Source organism: Trachypithecus francoisi, unplaced genomic scaffold (genome assembly GCF_009764315.1).
Source record: "Trachypithecus francoisi isolate TF-2019V2 unplaced genomic scaffold, Tfra_2.0 Lachesis_group11, whole genome shotgun sequence".
Classification (NCBI taxonomy): Eukaryota; Metazoa; Chordata; class Mammalia; order Primates; family Cercopithecidae; genus Trachypithecus; species Trachypithecus francoisi.
In genome coordinates this window covers 71,319,651-71,335,788 of record NW_022681456.1, presented here as the reverse complement: position 1 = coordinate 71,335,788, position 16,138 = coordinate 71,319,651, and the positions used below count along the sequence as shown (strand labels likewise).

Here is a 16,138-nt window from a genome sequence, read left to right as displayed (position 1 = left end):
TTGAATTTCAGATAATAGTAAACAGTTTTTTTAGTATGAGTACAACCCAAATATTGCATGGGACATAAATTTAAAAATGTCTTTATCTGAAATTCAAATCCAAGTAGATGTCCTGTATCTTTTGTCTGATAAGTCTGCTAACATTACTTTAGAGGTGTGTCCTTAATATCTTTACACAATGGTTCTCACCTTAGAATCACCTAGAAAACTTTTTTTTTTTTTTTTTGAGATGGAGTTTCACTCTTGTTGCCCAGGTTGGAGTGCAGTAGTGTGATCTCAGCTCACCGCAATCTCCACCTCCTGGGTTCAAGTGATTCTCCTGCTTCAGCCTCCCAAGTAGCTGGGATTACAGGCATGGGCCACCACACCTGGCTAATTTTGTATTTTTAGTAGAGATGGTGTTTCTCCATGTTGGTCAGGCTGGTCTAGAACTCCTGACCTCAGGTGATCCGCCCACCTTGGCCTCCCAAAATGCTGGGATTACAGGCGTGAGCCACCGCACCTGGCCAAAACATTCAAAAGATACTGATGATTGGGTCCCTCCCTGGGGGATTCTGATTTAATTGGTCTGAGGTCTGACCTGGTAGACAGGGTTTTATTTAATGCTCCCAGGTGATATTGCTGAGCTACAGAAGCACTGCAGGAAGGGACAGGTATTAACTAAACGTTCACAGCTATTTCATTGTTAGATTTAAGCTCCCTTAAGCTTAAATTCTTTGGGTTTTGTTCTTTTGTTCTGCTAAAAATGTCATTTTGTCACTCTTCTTATTGCTGAGCCCAGAGGCAAGGGTCAAACAGATCATCGAAAAATGCCCCGTTAGTATGTGAAATGGCCATTTTATTTCAGGTCAACTGAGCCCACAGAGAGAGATGTCAAGAGCTGTAATATTGATACCACTACAGCAAATGACTTTCCATCCAGACACTTTGGGTTTTATACCAAATAGTGCAACTGGGCACCCTGGTAAAAGATTTACCTTTTACCATTACTTCTATTACAGACCACTGCTCAAGAATGTAGGATCTGTTTTAAGCATACTTCTAGTTCAAGAGGATTTGAACGTAATTTTTTTCAATTCTTCCAGACCCTATCTGTTCTTTCTATTAGTTGGCATTTATGGAGAGCCAAATCTTACCTGCTCCTCCCTATTTACTGAAAAGTTAGAAGATTCAGGTACTATGGCTAAAACCCCTGGGGTAACACACCATTCATTCTGCTTGTGTAAGGGCCTTATAATGGGGTCTGGTACTCCATGTCACCATGAAGGCAAGCCTTGCCAACGTACACCTTCATAGTGCATGGTAAGGAGCTGTTGGCAGAGCTACAGCTGAGCAAGAGTCAAAACTAGATGCGAGGAAAATAAGATGCCTGTGACAAAAACACATTTTACAGAAAAAGGTGCTGGTGGGTCAGCAGATGACATTGATTAGTTAGTGTGTCTCAGTGCAAAGTTCCCAGATGGGGATTCGATGTGAAAGGGCTTTGTTAAAAATGCCATCCAAATAAGGGTGTATACAATGGAGGTTTTGTGACTATCCCTTCTTATCTAATGAGAAGTTACAGAAAACTGGAGTAGTAATTGGCAGTTGGGTGTTGACTACATATAAGCTTTGGATTTGAAATATTGGCTTTGGTGCTGCTTGGCACTGTGTCCATGGGCAACTGCTTTACCTACCTGAACTTTTATCTTTTTCATCTGGAAAAGGGCTTTCAGAATGGCAGAATAAAAACCGCTGGAAATCTACTCCATACAGAGAAAATTCTGGCAAAAATTGCCAGAACCAACTTTTTCAGAACTCTGGAAATTAACCAAAGGACTGCAACAATCTGAGGAATGTGTATTCAAGAAAAATGGCTGAATCTCAGTAAAAATAGGGAGCTTCGTGACATTTTATTTTAAAGAGACAAGGTCTCTGTCACCCAGGCTGGAGTGCAGTGGTGCAGTCATAGCTCACTGCAGCCTCAAACGGTTTGCAGCCTCAAACCTCAGTCTTCTGAGTAGGTGGTACTACAGGTGCGTGCCACCATGCCCAGCTAATTTTTATTTTTACTTTTAGAGGCAAAGTCTTGCTATGTTGCTCAGGCTGGTCTCAAACTCCTGGGCTCAAGCGATCCTCTCACCTCAGCATCTTGAGTAGTTGGAATTACAGGCACGTGACACCTCACCTGTATGTAACATTTTTTACTTGACCAGTCTCCTTACCCCTCTTTCCAGATCTGTGGTAGGCTTGAACACTAACAGCTTCTCAACCATGACAGCTCTGGGTACCAGCAGACTAGCAGCCAACAGTGAGGCAGAATAGGTTTGCAGCCCTAGCAGACCTGTTGACAAGAAATGCTTTTTTTTTTTTTTTTTTTTGAGACAGAGTCTCACTCTGCTGCCCAGGCTGGAGCACAGTGGTGTGATCATGGCTCACTGCAACCTCAAACTCTTGGGTTTAGTGAGCCTCCTACTTCACCCTCCCAAGCAGCCAGGACTACAGGTGCACACCCGGTTTATTTTTAAACTTTTCTTTTCTTTTTTTTTTTTTTTTTTGAGACAGGGTCTCATTCTATCACACAGGCTGAAGTGCAGGCACGATCTCTGCTCACTGCAACCTCCGTCTCCCTGGCTCAAGCAATCCTCCCACCTCAGCCTCCCAAGTACCTGGGACTACAGGTGCATGACACCACATCTGGCTAATTTTTGTATTTTTTGGTAGAGATAGGGTTTTGATATGTTGCCCAGGCTGGTCTTGAACTCCGGAGCTCAAGTGATCCACCCACCTCGGCCTCCCCAAGTGCTGGGATTACAGGCGTGAGCCACCACACTGGCTAAGTTTTTTGTACAGATGGGGTTTCACTGTGTTGACCAGGTTGGTCTTGAACTCCTGGCCTCAAGTGATCCTCCCACCTTGGCCTCCCAAAATGTTGGGATTGCAGGCATGAGCCACATACCTGGCCTACAAGAAATACTAAGGGGAGTCCTTCAGGCTAAAATGAAGGGACACTAGGGAGTAACTTGAATCCACATGAAGAAATAAGGAACGCTTCTAGGGGTAAATACACAGAAACCATAAAAGGCAGTAGAAATGTATTTTGTTTGTAACTCTTTTCTTCTCCCATATAATTTAACTACATAAAACAATAGTTACTAAACTTAGTAGTAATAAGTACAGGCTTATACTGTAGAGAGATATAGTTTGGCCGGGCGCGGTGGCTCACGCCTGTAATCCCAGCTCTCAGGGAGGCAGAGGCGGGAAGATAGCTTGAGCCCAGGAGTTCGAGACCTGCCTGGGTAATACAGCGAGACCCCGTTCTCCACAAAAAGGAAAAAAAAAAAAAGACAAAAAAAAAAAGAGAGAGATATAGTTTGTATGACAAATAGCACAGAAGAGAAGGAAGGAAATGGAAGTGTATATTGCAGCTAGGTTTTTATTTACTATTGAAATTAAGTTTGTATTAATCCAAACTATATTGTTTTAAGATGTTACTGTAATCTTCAGGACAACCATTAAGAAAATAACTGTCAGGAGAACAGTGGGGTCCCCAGTAATGGTTCCTTTAGGCAGCTCTGCTGACCCCACCCTTTCCTGAACTGCCCTTCTGTCCCAGAGGAGTCACCCTGACCGCGTCCATCTTGCTGCTGGGTTTTGGACCCCAGTCCTGAAAAGGCCCAGCCGTGCTGGCTCTGCCCCTCAAAGAGGCTGTGAGCAAGGTAGGAGGGAGCTGGTCTCCTTTCTTGGGGCCCCACCCAGGACCCGAGCACCACCTACCCCTGTGAAGGCTCCAGGCCTTAAGTCCCTGGCGGGGGCTATGGGTTTGTGACTCCAGCAGAACAGAGGAACAGGGCACTGGAAGTGAGCTCAGCATGTGATTTGGTGATGGACCAGGTTTGGAAGGGCCAGTGTAGTTTTCAGTGTTGTCGTTGGTTTGTTGCTGCACATTCCAGGATATCAGCATTTTAACAGGTTCTAAGTGCCTTTCTATTGTAACTTATGTTTTTCCTCCTCTTGGCTCCACTGCTGTTAGCATAGAGTTTTTAAAAAAGAGATAAGCTAATGACTATAACAATATATTCCTCCATGGGAGAGGAAGTTTATAAAGAAACAATAAAAGTGAGTTGCAAAAAGTAAAAAAAAAAAAGAAACAACAGGAAGTGGTATACTAGAAATTATTTCACACAGAAGAAGGCAGTAATGGAAAAATAAAGGAGTAAAAAGACAGACACATAGAAAACAAATAGCAAAATGGCAGATGTAATTCCTATTTTATCGTTAATCACGTTAAGTGTATATGGACTGAGCATTTCAATCAAAAGGTAGAGATTGGCAGCTGGGTGCTGTGGCTCACGCCTGTAATCCCAGCACTTTGGGAGGCTGAGGCGGGCGGATGACGAGGTCAGGAGATCGAGACCATCCTGGCTAACACGGTAAAACCCCGTCTCTACTAAAAATGCAAAAAATTAGCCGGCAGTGGTGGCGGGCGCCTGTAGTCCCAGCTACTTGAGAGACTGAGGCAGGAGAACAGCGCGAACTCGGGAGGCAGAGCTTGCAGTGAGCCGAGATCACGCCACTGCACTCCAGTCTGGGCGACAGAGCGAGACTCCGTCTCAGAAAAAAAAAAAAAAGAAAAGGTAGAGATTGGCATAGCAAGACTCCGTCTCAAAAAAAAAAAAAAGAGATTGGCATAATGAATTTTAAAAAATGACCCAACTATATTTCTTTATAAAATACACTTTAGATTCAAAAATGCAAATAGGCTGAATGTGAAAGGATGGGAAAAGATGTACTGTGCAAAAAGTAACCAAATAGGGGTAGGAGTGGCCATACAAATATGTAACAAAATAGACTCTAAGACAAAAATTGCTGCCAGAGACAAAGGATACTTTATAAAAAGGCCAATCCATCAGGAAAACATAACACAGATGCCCTAACAACAGAGCCCCCACCCTAAAATACATGAAGCAAAGACAGAATTGAAGAAACAGCCAACTCAACAGTAATAGTTGGAGACTTTCATACCCTGCTTTCAGTAATTGATAGAAAAATTAGGTAGAAGATCAATAAGAAAACAGAAGACTTGGACAGTATGATGAACTAACTAGGTCTAACAGACATCTACAGAACAGCCAACAACAGCAGAATACACATTCTTCTCATGTGCACATGGCACCTTCTCCAGAACAGATTCTATGTTGAGCCACAAAACAAACTTCAATACGTTGAAAGGATTGAAATCATACAAAGCATGTTCTCAAATGACAATAGAATGAAATTATTTCCTCATCTGCAAAAAGTGATAACATCTACCTGAGCAAGGGATAAAAGAATTAACCCCAAGTAGCCAGCATGGGGCATAATAAACTTTTTTTTATGAGATACTTTTATTATTGTAAGAACAGAGTACATGTATGCTTTCCTTTGCCTCATGACTAGAGTGTGGCAAATGATGGGTTAACTTCCTCCTTTTAAATTAGAAAAAAATATTAACCATTTTCAATTTGTGGCAGATTATAAAATTGATAGTGTTATAGTTTTGAGAAAATACAGTATCACAACCCCGATGCATCTGCCACCAGTATGACTAAAAGCTGAATGTAGGACTACCTTAGACTACAAACTGGCAAATTTATAATTTGCCCTCTGTTTATAAAACAAGATAAATGATTATGGATCTACCTAAATTTTCCTTAGCAATAGGCCGTGAATGTTCATTCATGTGTTTGATTCTCTTCATTTCACACCAGAGAGGCAAGATCAGGCCACATTCTTATGAGTTAATTCTTCTAGTCAAGTGATAAAGCTTGACCTTATACTGTCTTAAAACAGATCTTAGTTCAGATTATCTATGGCTGCATTCGTGCAACAATAGCTGGTTTGAGTAGCTGTAACAGAGTCCAAATGGCTCATAAAACCTAAAATATTTACAATTGGGATCTTTACAGCAAAAGTTTGCAGAACCATAACCTAAGAACTAAATAAATAATCCTTGGGTGGCACTGGCAGATGATATTCCAGGAAAGACACTGAAAAAAAAATGCAGTCATCCTTTTATTTCCAAGTTTGCACAACTTTCTTCAACATAGCCAATCTTGTTTCATCTGTAAACCCGTCCACTCCCTTCCCTTTATTACTTTGAAGCAAATCCAAGACATACATTGGTAACAATTCATCTACAAATATTTGAGTCTATTTGCATTGCATTTTAAGGCATGGAATACTTATGATAGCATTTATCTTTTTTGCAAATATGAGAACAACCACACTGTTAATTTTCCTCCAAATTCTACGGTGCAATTGGTAGATTGGCCAAATATTCTCTGACTTGTATTTAAAAATTACAAGAATGAGCTGGGTGCAGTGGCTTACACCTATAACCCCAGCACTTTGGGAGGCTGAGGTGGAAGCCCAGGAGTTTGAGGCCAGCCTGGGCAACATAGCGTGACCCTGTCTCTACAGGCATGGTGTCACATGTTTTTAGTCCTAGCTACTTAGGAAGCTGAGGCAGGAGGATCGCTTGAGTCTAGGAATTTGTGGTTGCAGTGAGCCATGTTTGCACTTCTGTACTCCAGCCTGGGCAACAGATCAAGACCCTTTCTCAAAAAAAAAAAAAAAAAAATTCCCAAAATAAGGAATTTAGGTTTTTCACCTAAGACAGTAATAGTGGAGACTTCACAGTTCTCCAGAAATTTCTCCCAACTCTTTTTTTTCACTGACCAAACTCAATAGGGAGGTAATATCTAATTCAGAACTGCTAAGACCACCCTTTTCAGGTTTTACAGTTATTTAGTTTAAATCAAAGATGTTTTTTCACTAAGCCTACACTTCCTGTAGTGTTTAAAGGATGTGAGGTGGCTCAGCTTGGGACATTTTGCTGCTGTAACTTCACATTTCTCTCACTTTCATGTCAACCATTCCTACACCCCTACCCACAATTCTGAATGAGCTCACCTACTTTTACTTCATAGTGACTAAATTTGCAAATATCAAATTTTAAAAAGAGGATTAAAGAAAAAAGCTCAGATTTGTATGCCCCTTTCAGGGAAGAGCTGTCCTTTAGATTTGCATTCAGACCTTCCAAAGCCCTGTCCACGGCCCCACTTGCACAAACAAACTGATTCGACCCAGTCCCTGGAAGACAACCGAGGTGCACCCTGCCCCCACCTTGTGCTCAGTCATACTTGGAATGTCTCACAGGCAGCCTAATTGGAATCGATAAAGCAAAAAGGGCTAGCTAGGTGGAGGATCTTGTCAGAAGTGAAAGACAGACTGAAAATGTAGGGAATGTACTGAGTGAGCAGCAGTCTTTTCGGATTCTAATGATAGAGAACACGGTTAAAAAGGCAGACTAATTGCTAGGAAATGTAATTCATTCTTTGGCTTGTCATTTAAAGGAAACAACTGGGGTGGCAACAAGTGTGAAGTATTTTGTAGACAAGGATTTTTTTTGAGATAGTATCTCGCTCTCTCGCCCAGATTGGAGTGCAGTGATGCGATCGTGGCTCATTGCAGGCTTGATGTCTCAGGTTCAAATGATCCTTCTACCTCAGTCTCATGAGTAGCTGGGACTATAGGTGTGCACCACCACATTGGGCTAAGTTTTGTATTTTTTTGTAGGGACTGGGTTTCATCATGTTGCCCAGGCTGGTCTCAAACTCCTGAGCTCAAGTGATCTGCCCACCTCGCCCTCACAGAGGTAGGGATTACAGGCATGAGCCACCATGTCCAGCTGAGATTTTTAAATGAGAACTTTTAAATATACACACACAATTTTAAAATGGTCTGATTTTCCCCTAACACTGTTAAGTTCTTTGGAATCAAAGAACCACTTGACTGTACCAAAGGTCATAAGTGGTATAACATAGGATGGTCTTATCATAAATGTATGGTTAAATTAGTGTTCTCCCCTTCTAGACTCATAGCCTCCAAATGGCCATCATTTTCCTGGCTTAGTAAGGCTCATTACCAGCTGCAAGCAGCAGCAAAAGCATACACGTGAGTGCAGGGATTATCAGTTCATCTCTGCATTATTGCTAAAAAACTGGTTTTCCCATTTCAGTCACCCTACCACATTCTATATGGAAGATTATTTCCCACGTCAGAAGTGTATTTTCTCAATGCCATTTTCTCTTTAAACATTTTACATTTTTAACCATTTTACTCCCAAACCCCAAGAGCCAGGTTCTCTGTACCTCATTATTTGTTCATGGGTCTGTGGGCCAGGAATTTAAGCAGGGCTAAGTGGGGATGGTTCTCTGCTCTATAATGTTTGTGACTTCAAGCAGAATGACCCAAATAGCTGAGAGCTGGCTAGGCCTCTCTCTCCTCATGTTATCACCTGGAGGGACTCATTTCGGGCACCACTGCCAATGTCTGGGCACGGTGGTTCTCTCCCACGTGGCCTCTACTCACTCACTAATCTAGTCTGATATTCCCAGGGTGACCGGCTTCCAAGAGTGACAGCAGGTACTAGGAGACCTCCAGAGATCTCAGCTTGGAAGTCTCAGAATGTCACTTCTGCATTCTATTAAAGCAAGTCACAAGCCAGACCAGACTCAAGGAGTGGGGAAACAAACTCCACCTCTTGATGGGAAAAGGAAACTTGCACACAGACCTAGGAAGCATTGTTGGCAGCCATTTTGGGAGACAACTGCCACACCTTTCAAGAGCTAATCATGACAGAATGTTAGAAGACTCCTCCATCTTCCATGGAGAAGAAACATCCCCATCTCCTGGTATCTAATCCAAGCATTGATTTTTTTCCATTGTTTTCCACTACTGAGTGGAGGAGAAGGAGGCAGCATCAGCCTTAGGGTACAAGTGAAGATGAACAGAGCTGGTATGTTTCACAATAATCGTATTCTAATATGACTTGTCTTCCATTCTCTTCTTCCCAAGCTTCCACTTTTAGCTTTCTTTTGTGAATCAAGACCATGGATCATTCAAAATAGTTTTTTCTTTTTTTTTTCTTGAGACAGGGTCTCCCTCTGTCTCCCAGGCTGGAGTTTAGTGGCACAATCACAGCTCACTGCAGCCCCAGCCTGGGTGCAAGTGATCCTTCCACTTCAGCCTCCTGAGTAGCTGGGACTATAGGCAGTGCTATAGTCACCACCACACCTGGCTAATTTTTATAGAGATGGGGTCTTGGCATGTTGCCCATGCTGGTCTTGAACTCTTGGGATCAAACAATCCTCTCCCCTTGACCTCCCAAAGTGCTGGGATTACAGGCATGAGCCACCATGCCTGGTCATTTAAAATATGTTGTTGGTGTTTTATAGATTACTTTTAACTTCCTGGATTTCAGAACTAAGCAGAATTAGCATACTCTGATGCCTTATCCCACCTGTTACAGTAACTTTTCTCTATAAGATGGTACATTTTACTAACCCTTTGTCATACTTAAAATGCTTAAGCAATGAAGGGAAGTCTTGATTCTTACTGTCTTTAGCAACATGAGGCTCTAGGCCTCTCACTTAAGAATACCTCTTGGGAGTAATTCTTTTCTCTGAATTCTTCATGTGTTTACTGATGGTATCCATGGTAGTTCCTCTAGAGGCATAGTTGAAATGTATTAGTCTTTACTGTTATTCCTGTGAAGGCTTATAGTGTTGGCATCCATTCCCTTTGGATTTTGAGTCTGTGTTCACAGTTGATAACCTCACATTGAGCCATGATACTCTTTGTATCATCATTACCTGATATAAAGAAACCAGACCATTACCTGACCATCACCTGACATAAAGAAACTTCACATTGAATTCATACAAAAGACAGAAAAAAGTTTTGCTGAATATGTCCTATATACATATATATAATATTTTATTTTAAAATGTCATTGAACATATACATTTCTTTAGCTTTTTCCAGGGGACATTGCACCTAAGTTTCAAAACACACAAAATAGATCCCCTTTACTAAACAGTTTTCATTTTTGGGTTACAAAAAAGTCAACATTTCACAATCACAAAGCATAAAGGTACATGGTTCTGAAACCATTTCCAGGCAGATTTCTCTCATTCACTGTACGTAGGGTAGTTTCGGAAACCCAGACCATGATCCATTCCTTACAAATGATCTCCACCATGGGCCTCCCTGGGTCTCCAGAAAAAACAAAAACAAAAACAAAGAAAACTGGGGGCAAAACAGGAGTGAAATAATAACCTCAGGACTCAGGAAACAAACACAAAATACTTGAGGGAGATCAGAAAAGTAGAGGACACAGGTTCTCCTTCAAGTACATCACAGTAGAAAACTACAGCACATTTACAGCCTTATTTGGTCACTCTACCTGGTTGCTACATGAACAAAACTTCACACCTAAGACACAGAGGAAAAATTAAAGCTATTTACACAGATAACACTGTGGATTTGAAAGAGCAGTCCTCTGCAGACTGGCATGCCATCTGACAAAAGCCACAGTCCTCACAGAAGAGGCAAGTCAGGCTGCTCGTGTAGCGTCCTTTGAAAAATCCCAGTGTACAAACATGTGCCACATCACCACACAGAACCACAGTCTGCTCAGAGAGGTGGGCTATGGTGTGCAGGCTGCAACCTTTCTCTGCAAGTGTAAGTCCTTAAAAATCTGAGTTCCTCACATAAAATTCTGTGCTGTGGCCAGACCTTGTTTTACCATTTTCTTAGACTGGATAACTTTTAGGATCAGCCTGGTTGTTCTTTGCATAGACAATGACTCTCACAGCTTTCTCCAAGTGTCCCAGAAGCACTAACTTACTGAAAATAGAATCTCATCAAAGCTTAACATATTCACTCTGAAAACAGCGGAGCTGCTGGGTCACTTAAGGAAAGCTGAGAACCTCAAACCTGTGGAAGGAAAACCAGTGACCACTTGTGGCCTTATAAAGTTGATTGGCAGGTGAGGAAGGGATATCAAGAGGAGAATCAGAATTTTAAAGACATGGGAGATTTGTCCCTAATGTTTTCATACGAGTGCTCTTGTTAAATGGAAAACCCTGCCTGCATGGGGAAGATCTGAGGCTAAATCTGGATCCTGGGACTGTCATTCTTCCCCACCAACATCTCCCTGTGGCTGTCATTCTTCGCTGGAAGTGAATGAATATTGAGAACACAGTAAGAGGAGGGTGGTCACCACTGACTTCACAAAGCCTCATGGAGGTTAAGTTGTTTAAGAATTTAAAAAGTAAACACCCCAAATCCTCCAAAATGGAATACTGTGGAAAATAACTGAAATTTCCACTGCTTAAGGCTTTGTCCTATTAAGACAGCTGAGTACTTGGCCTAGTCCGATTTTCACCTTTCTTTTCCACCTCAAGAACAGCTGATAGGCATGCCCAACCGCAGCAGAACACACCCTCCACCTCTCTGACTGCTGACACTGGCTACAGGAACAAGGCTTTGGTTATCATCTAGCAAAATGCCACAGAGTCCAGATGGACTGAGTTTGTTCTAAGGAAAGGAGTTTCACCAGATAGTCTGAAGAGGCCCAGCCCCAGCAAAGAGATTTAGAGCAGAAAAGCCTTTCATTAAAGTAGCCACACACCCCTCAAGACAACCATAAAGACTTGACTAGGACATCAAAAGCTTTTTATTAAACAAGACTTCCTCTGAGGCTATTCGAGCAAGCAGATTTGGCTATAGGTCAGATACGCAAGATTTCAGAACCATGTATAAATACGTTCTGCAGAGTTTCAAAGTGTGCGTCCTTTGACTTTTCCAGGAATGCATCAAGGGCCAACCCATTGTGTAGACACAGTTACTGTTTCAGGACTGGGTGACATGGGGCCTGGGTAAAAAATAAGGCCAAAATTGAGTAAGCTCAGTTTATAGAGCGATATCAGTGCTGGGCAGATCTGCCATGCTTCATTTACATCATGTTTCCCACTTTTGATTTCTTCACCTCATTTATAGCCTTCCTCCCATCCCCCAAACACAAATATGACTTTATCTTATAACTAAGATCTTTCCACCCAAGGGGGCTTATGGAAACACTTCCTGGATGCCTTTCTAACGAAAACCAGCAGGACTAAATGCTCAAGATTTTATAGAGGATTTAGAGATGTAGAGGTTTCTAGAGTTTTTCCTGAGATGTGCCATAGCAGTAAATGAATTGGTGAATTGAGTAGAAGGTAGTTGTGACATCTACACCCAAATTCTTACTCTGGTGGCTTGAATAAAACTGGAGAAGCTCAAAGTAGGGCCCAGATAGAGGCCCAGGAAAGCAAATAAATGAAAGGCAGTGGGGACACAGGAAGGATCCCAAAGACGGCAGCTCAGGGTCCTCTATGGAAGACTTGCTCAGGTTTCCTACTTACACATGACTCTGAGCACCAGGACAGAACAGGGAGTGGACCACACTGCTATCGCATGCCTGAAGGTTTTCCCACAGCATCAAACTCTGCCAGGAAGCAAAGCATTTTCCACAAACTTCTCTCCACAGAGATATCTGGGGTAGCTAAGATCTACTGCAGGGGGAGGAAACGTGCTGTCAGATGAAGACAACTCCTGACAAGGCCGAAGTCCCATTCTTCCCAGGCCAACACTTCCACAAACACCGGGTGGTGTGAATTCCCACAGGGCTTCACCTGCCAGACAGGGCGCTGTCGCCACACCGTGGAATGAGTTCATTCCTGAGTAGGAGGGGCTCCAGGCCTTTTCAAATACGGGACAACTCCAGAAATGCAGGTGATTTACTGCCCTGGAGGAGAAGTTTCTCTCCTCTCCTCTGGGGAAGAAATTCAAACAAACATGAGAACTGGAATTAGCTCTCTAGCATTCTAGGGGGTCACATCAGTGACCTTTTTCCTTCTTGGGCCAGAAGAGTGTTTTAATTACTCAAAGTTGTCAAAATGGTGGCAATACCTCAGTAGCTCAGCAGGAAGAAGATTAGGTAATTTTGTGGCTGTACAAGTCTGCCTAAGAGACAGAAGTTTTACAGTCTACTTGGCCATTCCTCCCCACGGAGAAGTAGCACGTAGATACGGCGTGTGCTGTGCCTGCGGCTGCTGCTCTTGTGGTGAACACTCAGATGTGGGACCTGGAAGAGCTGGGACATGATTCTCTAGAGAAAAGGAGCACAGCATGAGAATGGCCAGTCAACCCATTTCAAATTCTTTTATTTAAGTGCCCCCCCGTCCCACACCCCGAGGGACCTTGCACAAAGATGATGGGGAGAACAGAACTGCTGCTCCTTGACAGAACTTTGATCCTTACACTTTGTTTGGAGTGGGCTTGGGGACAGTCACAAGCCATGAAACCTGAATCCAAAATGGTCCCCAGACGAGCTATGGTGAACCAACAGATGCAAAGAACTTCTTAAACTGCTCTATTAAACACTGCTTTATATGTATCCCCATGACACAGAAAAGTGGGATGGGGCCAGCCATTCCAGAAATGAAAATCCAGACTCTCACAGAGAACCCTTGAGACACACAGGGAGACCACTGAAGACAACAGAGGAACTGCTGGTCCACAGAAACACTCATAGTTTCATGAAAACACACTGATTTGGTGAGAAAATGCAACTTGGGAACAAACGTTACACAACAAAGATCCTCTGTCATGCAGGGCACTGGCCCAGATGCTGCCTGGGTTGTGTGGGCTGGAGGATGTGGGGACAACCCAGCCTGGGTGGGACTTTGACGCAGAACTTCCTCAGCAGGGTGTTGGAAAGTCCCAGGCCTGTTCTATGGAGGGGAAAAGAAACAGATTCAAGGAATGTCAAAATCTGAAAAAATAAAAAGTAAAACAAATCCCTGCCTCACTCCACCACTGCCACAAAAGAATAGAAACAGAGAAGAAGAATAGAAAAGAGAAGGGGGTGGGGGTCAGACAGTAATCCCTGAAATAAATCTCAGGCTTCCTAGAAGGTGGGCACTTACATTTTGAGGCATGACCCCTACTTTCCAATGCAGCACTTTTTAACCCGTAGAGAAGTTGGCAGCTTGACAGGCTGAAGAGTCCTCTGCCATTTACACCTGAAAATGGCTGCCCCAGCTACTCGAGATAAAATAAATATGACATATATACCCCAAATAGGCAATGGCCACCTCGGAGGCCTACGAAAGGAACTGAAATACAACACTTGGTAGCAGCCTTTGTGTTTTGCTCTTGTTGAGTTGACCTGTTACTAAAGAAGAAATGGGAACCAAAGGGTCATCTTGAAGCATAGCCTTCTGGCCGCGAACTCCCCACCTGGGCTGGGAAGAGACTGCGTCACTTGGAACTCAGCTGGGGCACTTCCCAGTTCCGTCCTGCCAAGAGGCATCCCAGCTTTCTTCCCCTCTGTCCTCCCAATCCCCTGGGCCTTTTTCATGACAGCTTGTTTCCATGTATTAAAGGAATGACATATACAGAAATGTCATCTCCTGAGCCCAGTCGGTCATTAGATATCCGCCATCCTCTGTCCTTCAGCACACCCCGGGCACGCATCACCAGGTCCTGAGCTGCCAGTGTGTACCTGTGCAGGAGAGGCAGGAACGAGACAGTCAGTAGAGCATCAGGCTGAAGCCAGGGTTAAGTGAAGCTGGGAAGGGGGAGGCATCACTATAGTTGTACAAATAAGTTTCAAATACACTTACAATGAGAAAAAGTCAAGGTCATCTTTTCCCAAAATGTAGGACACCTAATGTGAGATTATTGTTTACATGGTAGTGGGATAAGGCACTAAATATAAATACATTAGATAATGTCTTACATTATTGACCTGCTCAGTCCTCTTTTGATGTTTTTGATTATATTGAGGGCAGTCTCAGTTTGCTGCTAGTGTATCTCAAAGAGCTCCTCAAGCTCAGAGCTTTCCATGATAAATGGTATCTAGCTAAAAAAGTACATGGGAAAAATAAGAACTTTTGTTTTCAATATATTTAGTTTTAGAGTTATGTTGCTTTTGTGACAAAGAATAGTCATTTTCTATTGTAAAAATCATTTAAATTTTTAAAAATGAGTTAAGGAAAAATATTAAAAATAATACAACATGGCATAAGCATATAGCAAGAATGTGAAGAGTTTTTTTTGGTAAATGATAAGTCTTGGTGTGAGTGAGCTGCTTACTTGTCAATGTCACCCTCTCCTCTTGAACAATGTAAGTTCAGCAAGGGATCTCTTAAGAATTTGAAAATAAGATTGCTGAGATTTAAACTGTAAGCTTAAGGAGAAAGAATGACACTATAAGCTGATGGAAAGTATTAACATCTAGGAGAAAGACTAACTTGGGAGGTGATTTGGGTGGGTATGGGCCTGGGTTAGCCCTGAGGCATAAAAAAATGAGACAAAACATTGGCAGGTGTCTATCCAAACACTGACCAGAGCAGAGGGAGTCATAGTTGACAGCCTTCAAAGAAACTTAGTTCCACTGGCAGGGTCATATTTGGTGTGGGATGGACTACTCTCTTAGCCTATACCATTAAGCATATGATTCAGCTTTATTCTGATTGCATGTTCACCAAAGAACCTCCTGATTATGATCTGCTTCCCTGCATAGGCCTGCCTACAGGAAAGAATGAGCTAGTCATTTGTACTTTAAGAATATCCATCAGTTATATTTCTCTGCGTAAATGTCAAGTGGCATTTTGGTTTATAGATCAATCTTGTGAGCTTGGTTAAGGTGAGACCAGCTCTGATAATGAATCTCTTTTTTGTATCTTGATTAAATCAGTTTCTGAACCTGAAAAGCTAAGAGCCAGACTGGTAAATCATCAAGATAATAAATGCCACCATATAAATCCTCTTGGAAGCCAGCCTGTAGGCCTTTTACAAGGGACCACCCTGATAGTGCTAGTGACCTTTCTCTACTTGGAATGTCTCAGTAGTCTTGCCTTCAGAACTGTGAGTTATGGAATTCAGAAAACCAGAAGCCTCTCCATTTCTTTTGCTAAAATTCACAGACTTTCATGTTGAGAACTGCATCCTCATTGCATTATTTAAGAACAAGTGCTCTAGCAAATGATCCCAGGACTGTGAAGATTCCAAGTTGTACAGTCTTTGAAGATCAAGTCTATTTGTACAGCCCAGATAGCAGACAGAAGTGTAACATATACCACAGCAGAAAGGATATTATAGTCAATAGAAATAAATACCTTTCCTGCTAGAGGATGAGGTAGTAGGTGAATAATTTTTTCTATCTGTATTGAGAGAATTATCATCTTTGAAGCAGAAATCTTTAAGTTGTTCTTGAGGGAAG

The 16,138-nt window shown here is 42.4% G+C and overlaps 1 protein-coding gene across 5 annotated transcripts in view; it reads right to left on the bottom strand.

Moving 5' to 3' along the window:
- PPM1H (protein phosphatase, Mg2+/Mn2+ dependent 1H) overlaps nt 1-16,138 on the bottom strand; it is a 349,098-nt gene that overhangs the window by 48,698 nt on the left and 284,262 nt on the right. Inside the window, exons 11-12 of one of the 5 annotated variants that reach the window (XR_004439771.1) lie at nt 12,273-14,416; nt 9,774-11,743 (exon numbers count right to left, since the gene is read on the bottom strand). The exons of 1 other annotated variant lie outside the window; for it this stretch is intronic. Coding sequence is in view for 1 of the 4 variants with exons in the window: in XM_033221425.1 (XP_033077316.1) it covers nt 14,269-14,416 (148 nt within the window). In the remaining 3 variants the exon portion in view is untranslated. Of the gene's footprint in view, nt 1-9,773; nt 14,417-16,138 lie in introns of those variants that run through there. 3 more of the 5 variants (XR_004439770.1, XR_004439769.1, XM_033221425.1) reach the window with 3 other exon arrangements.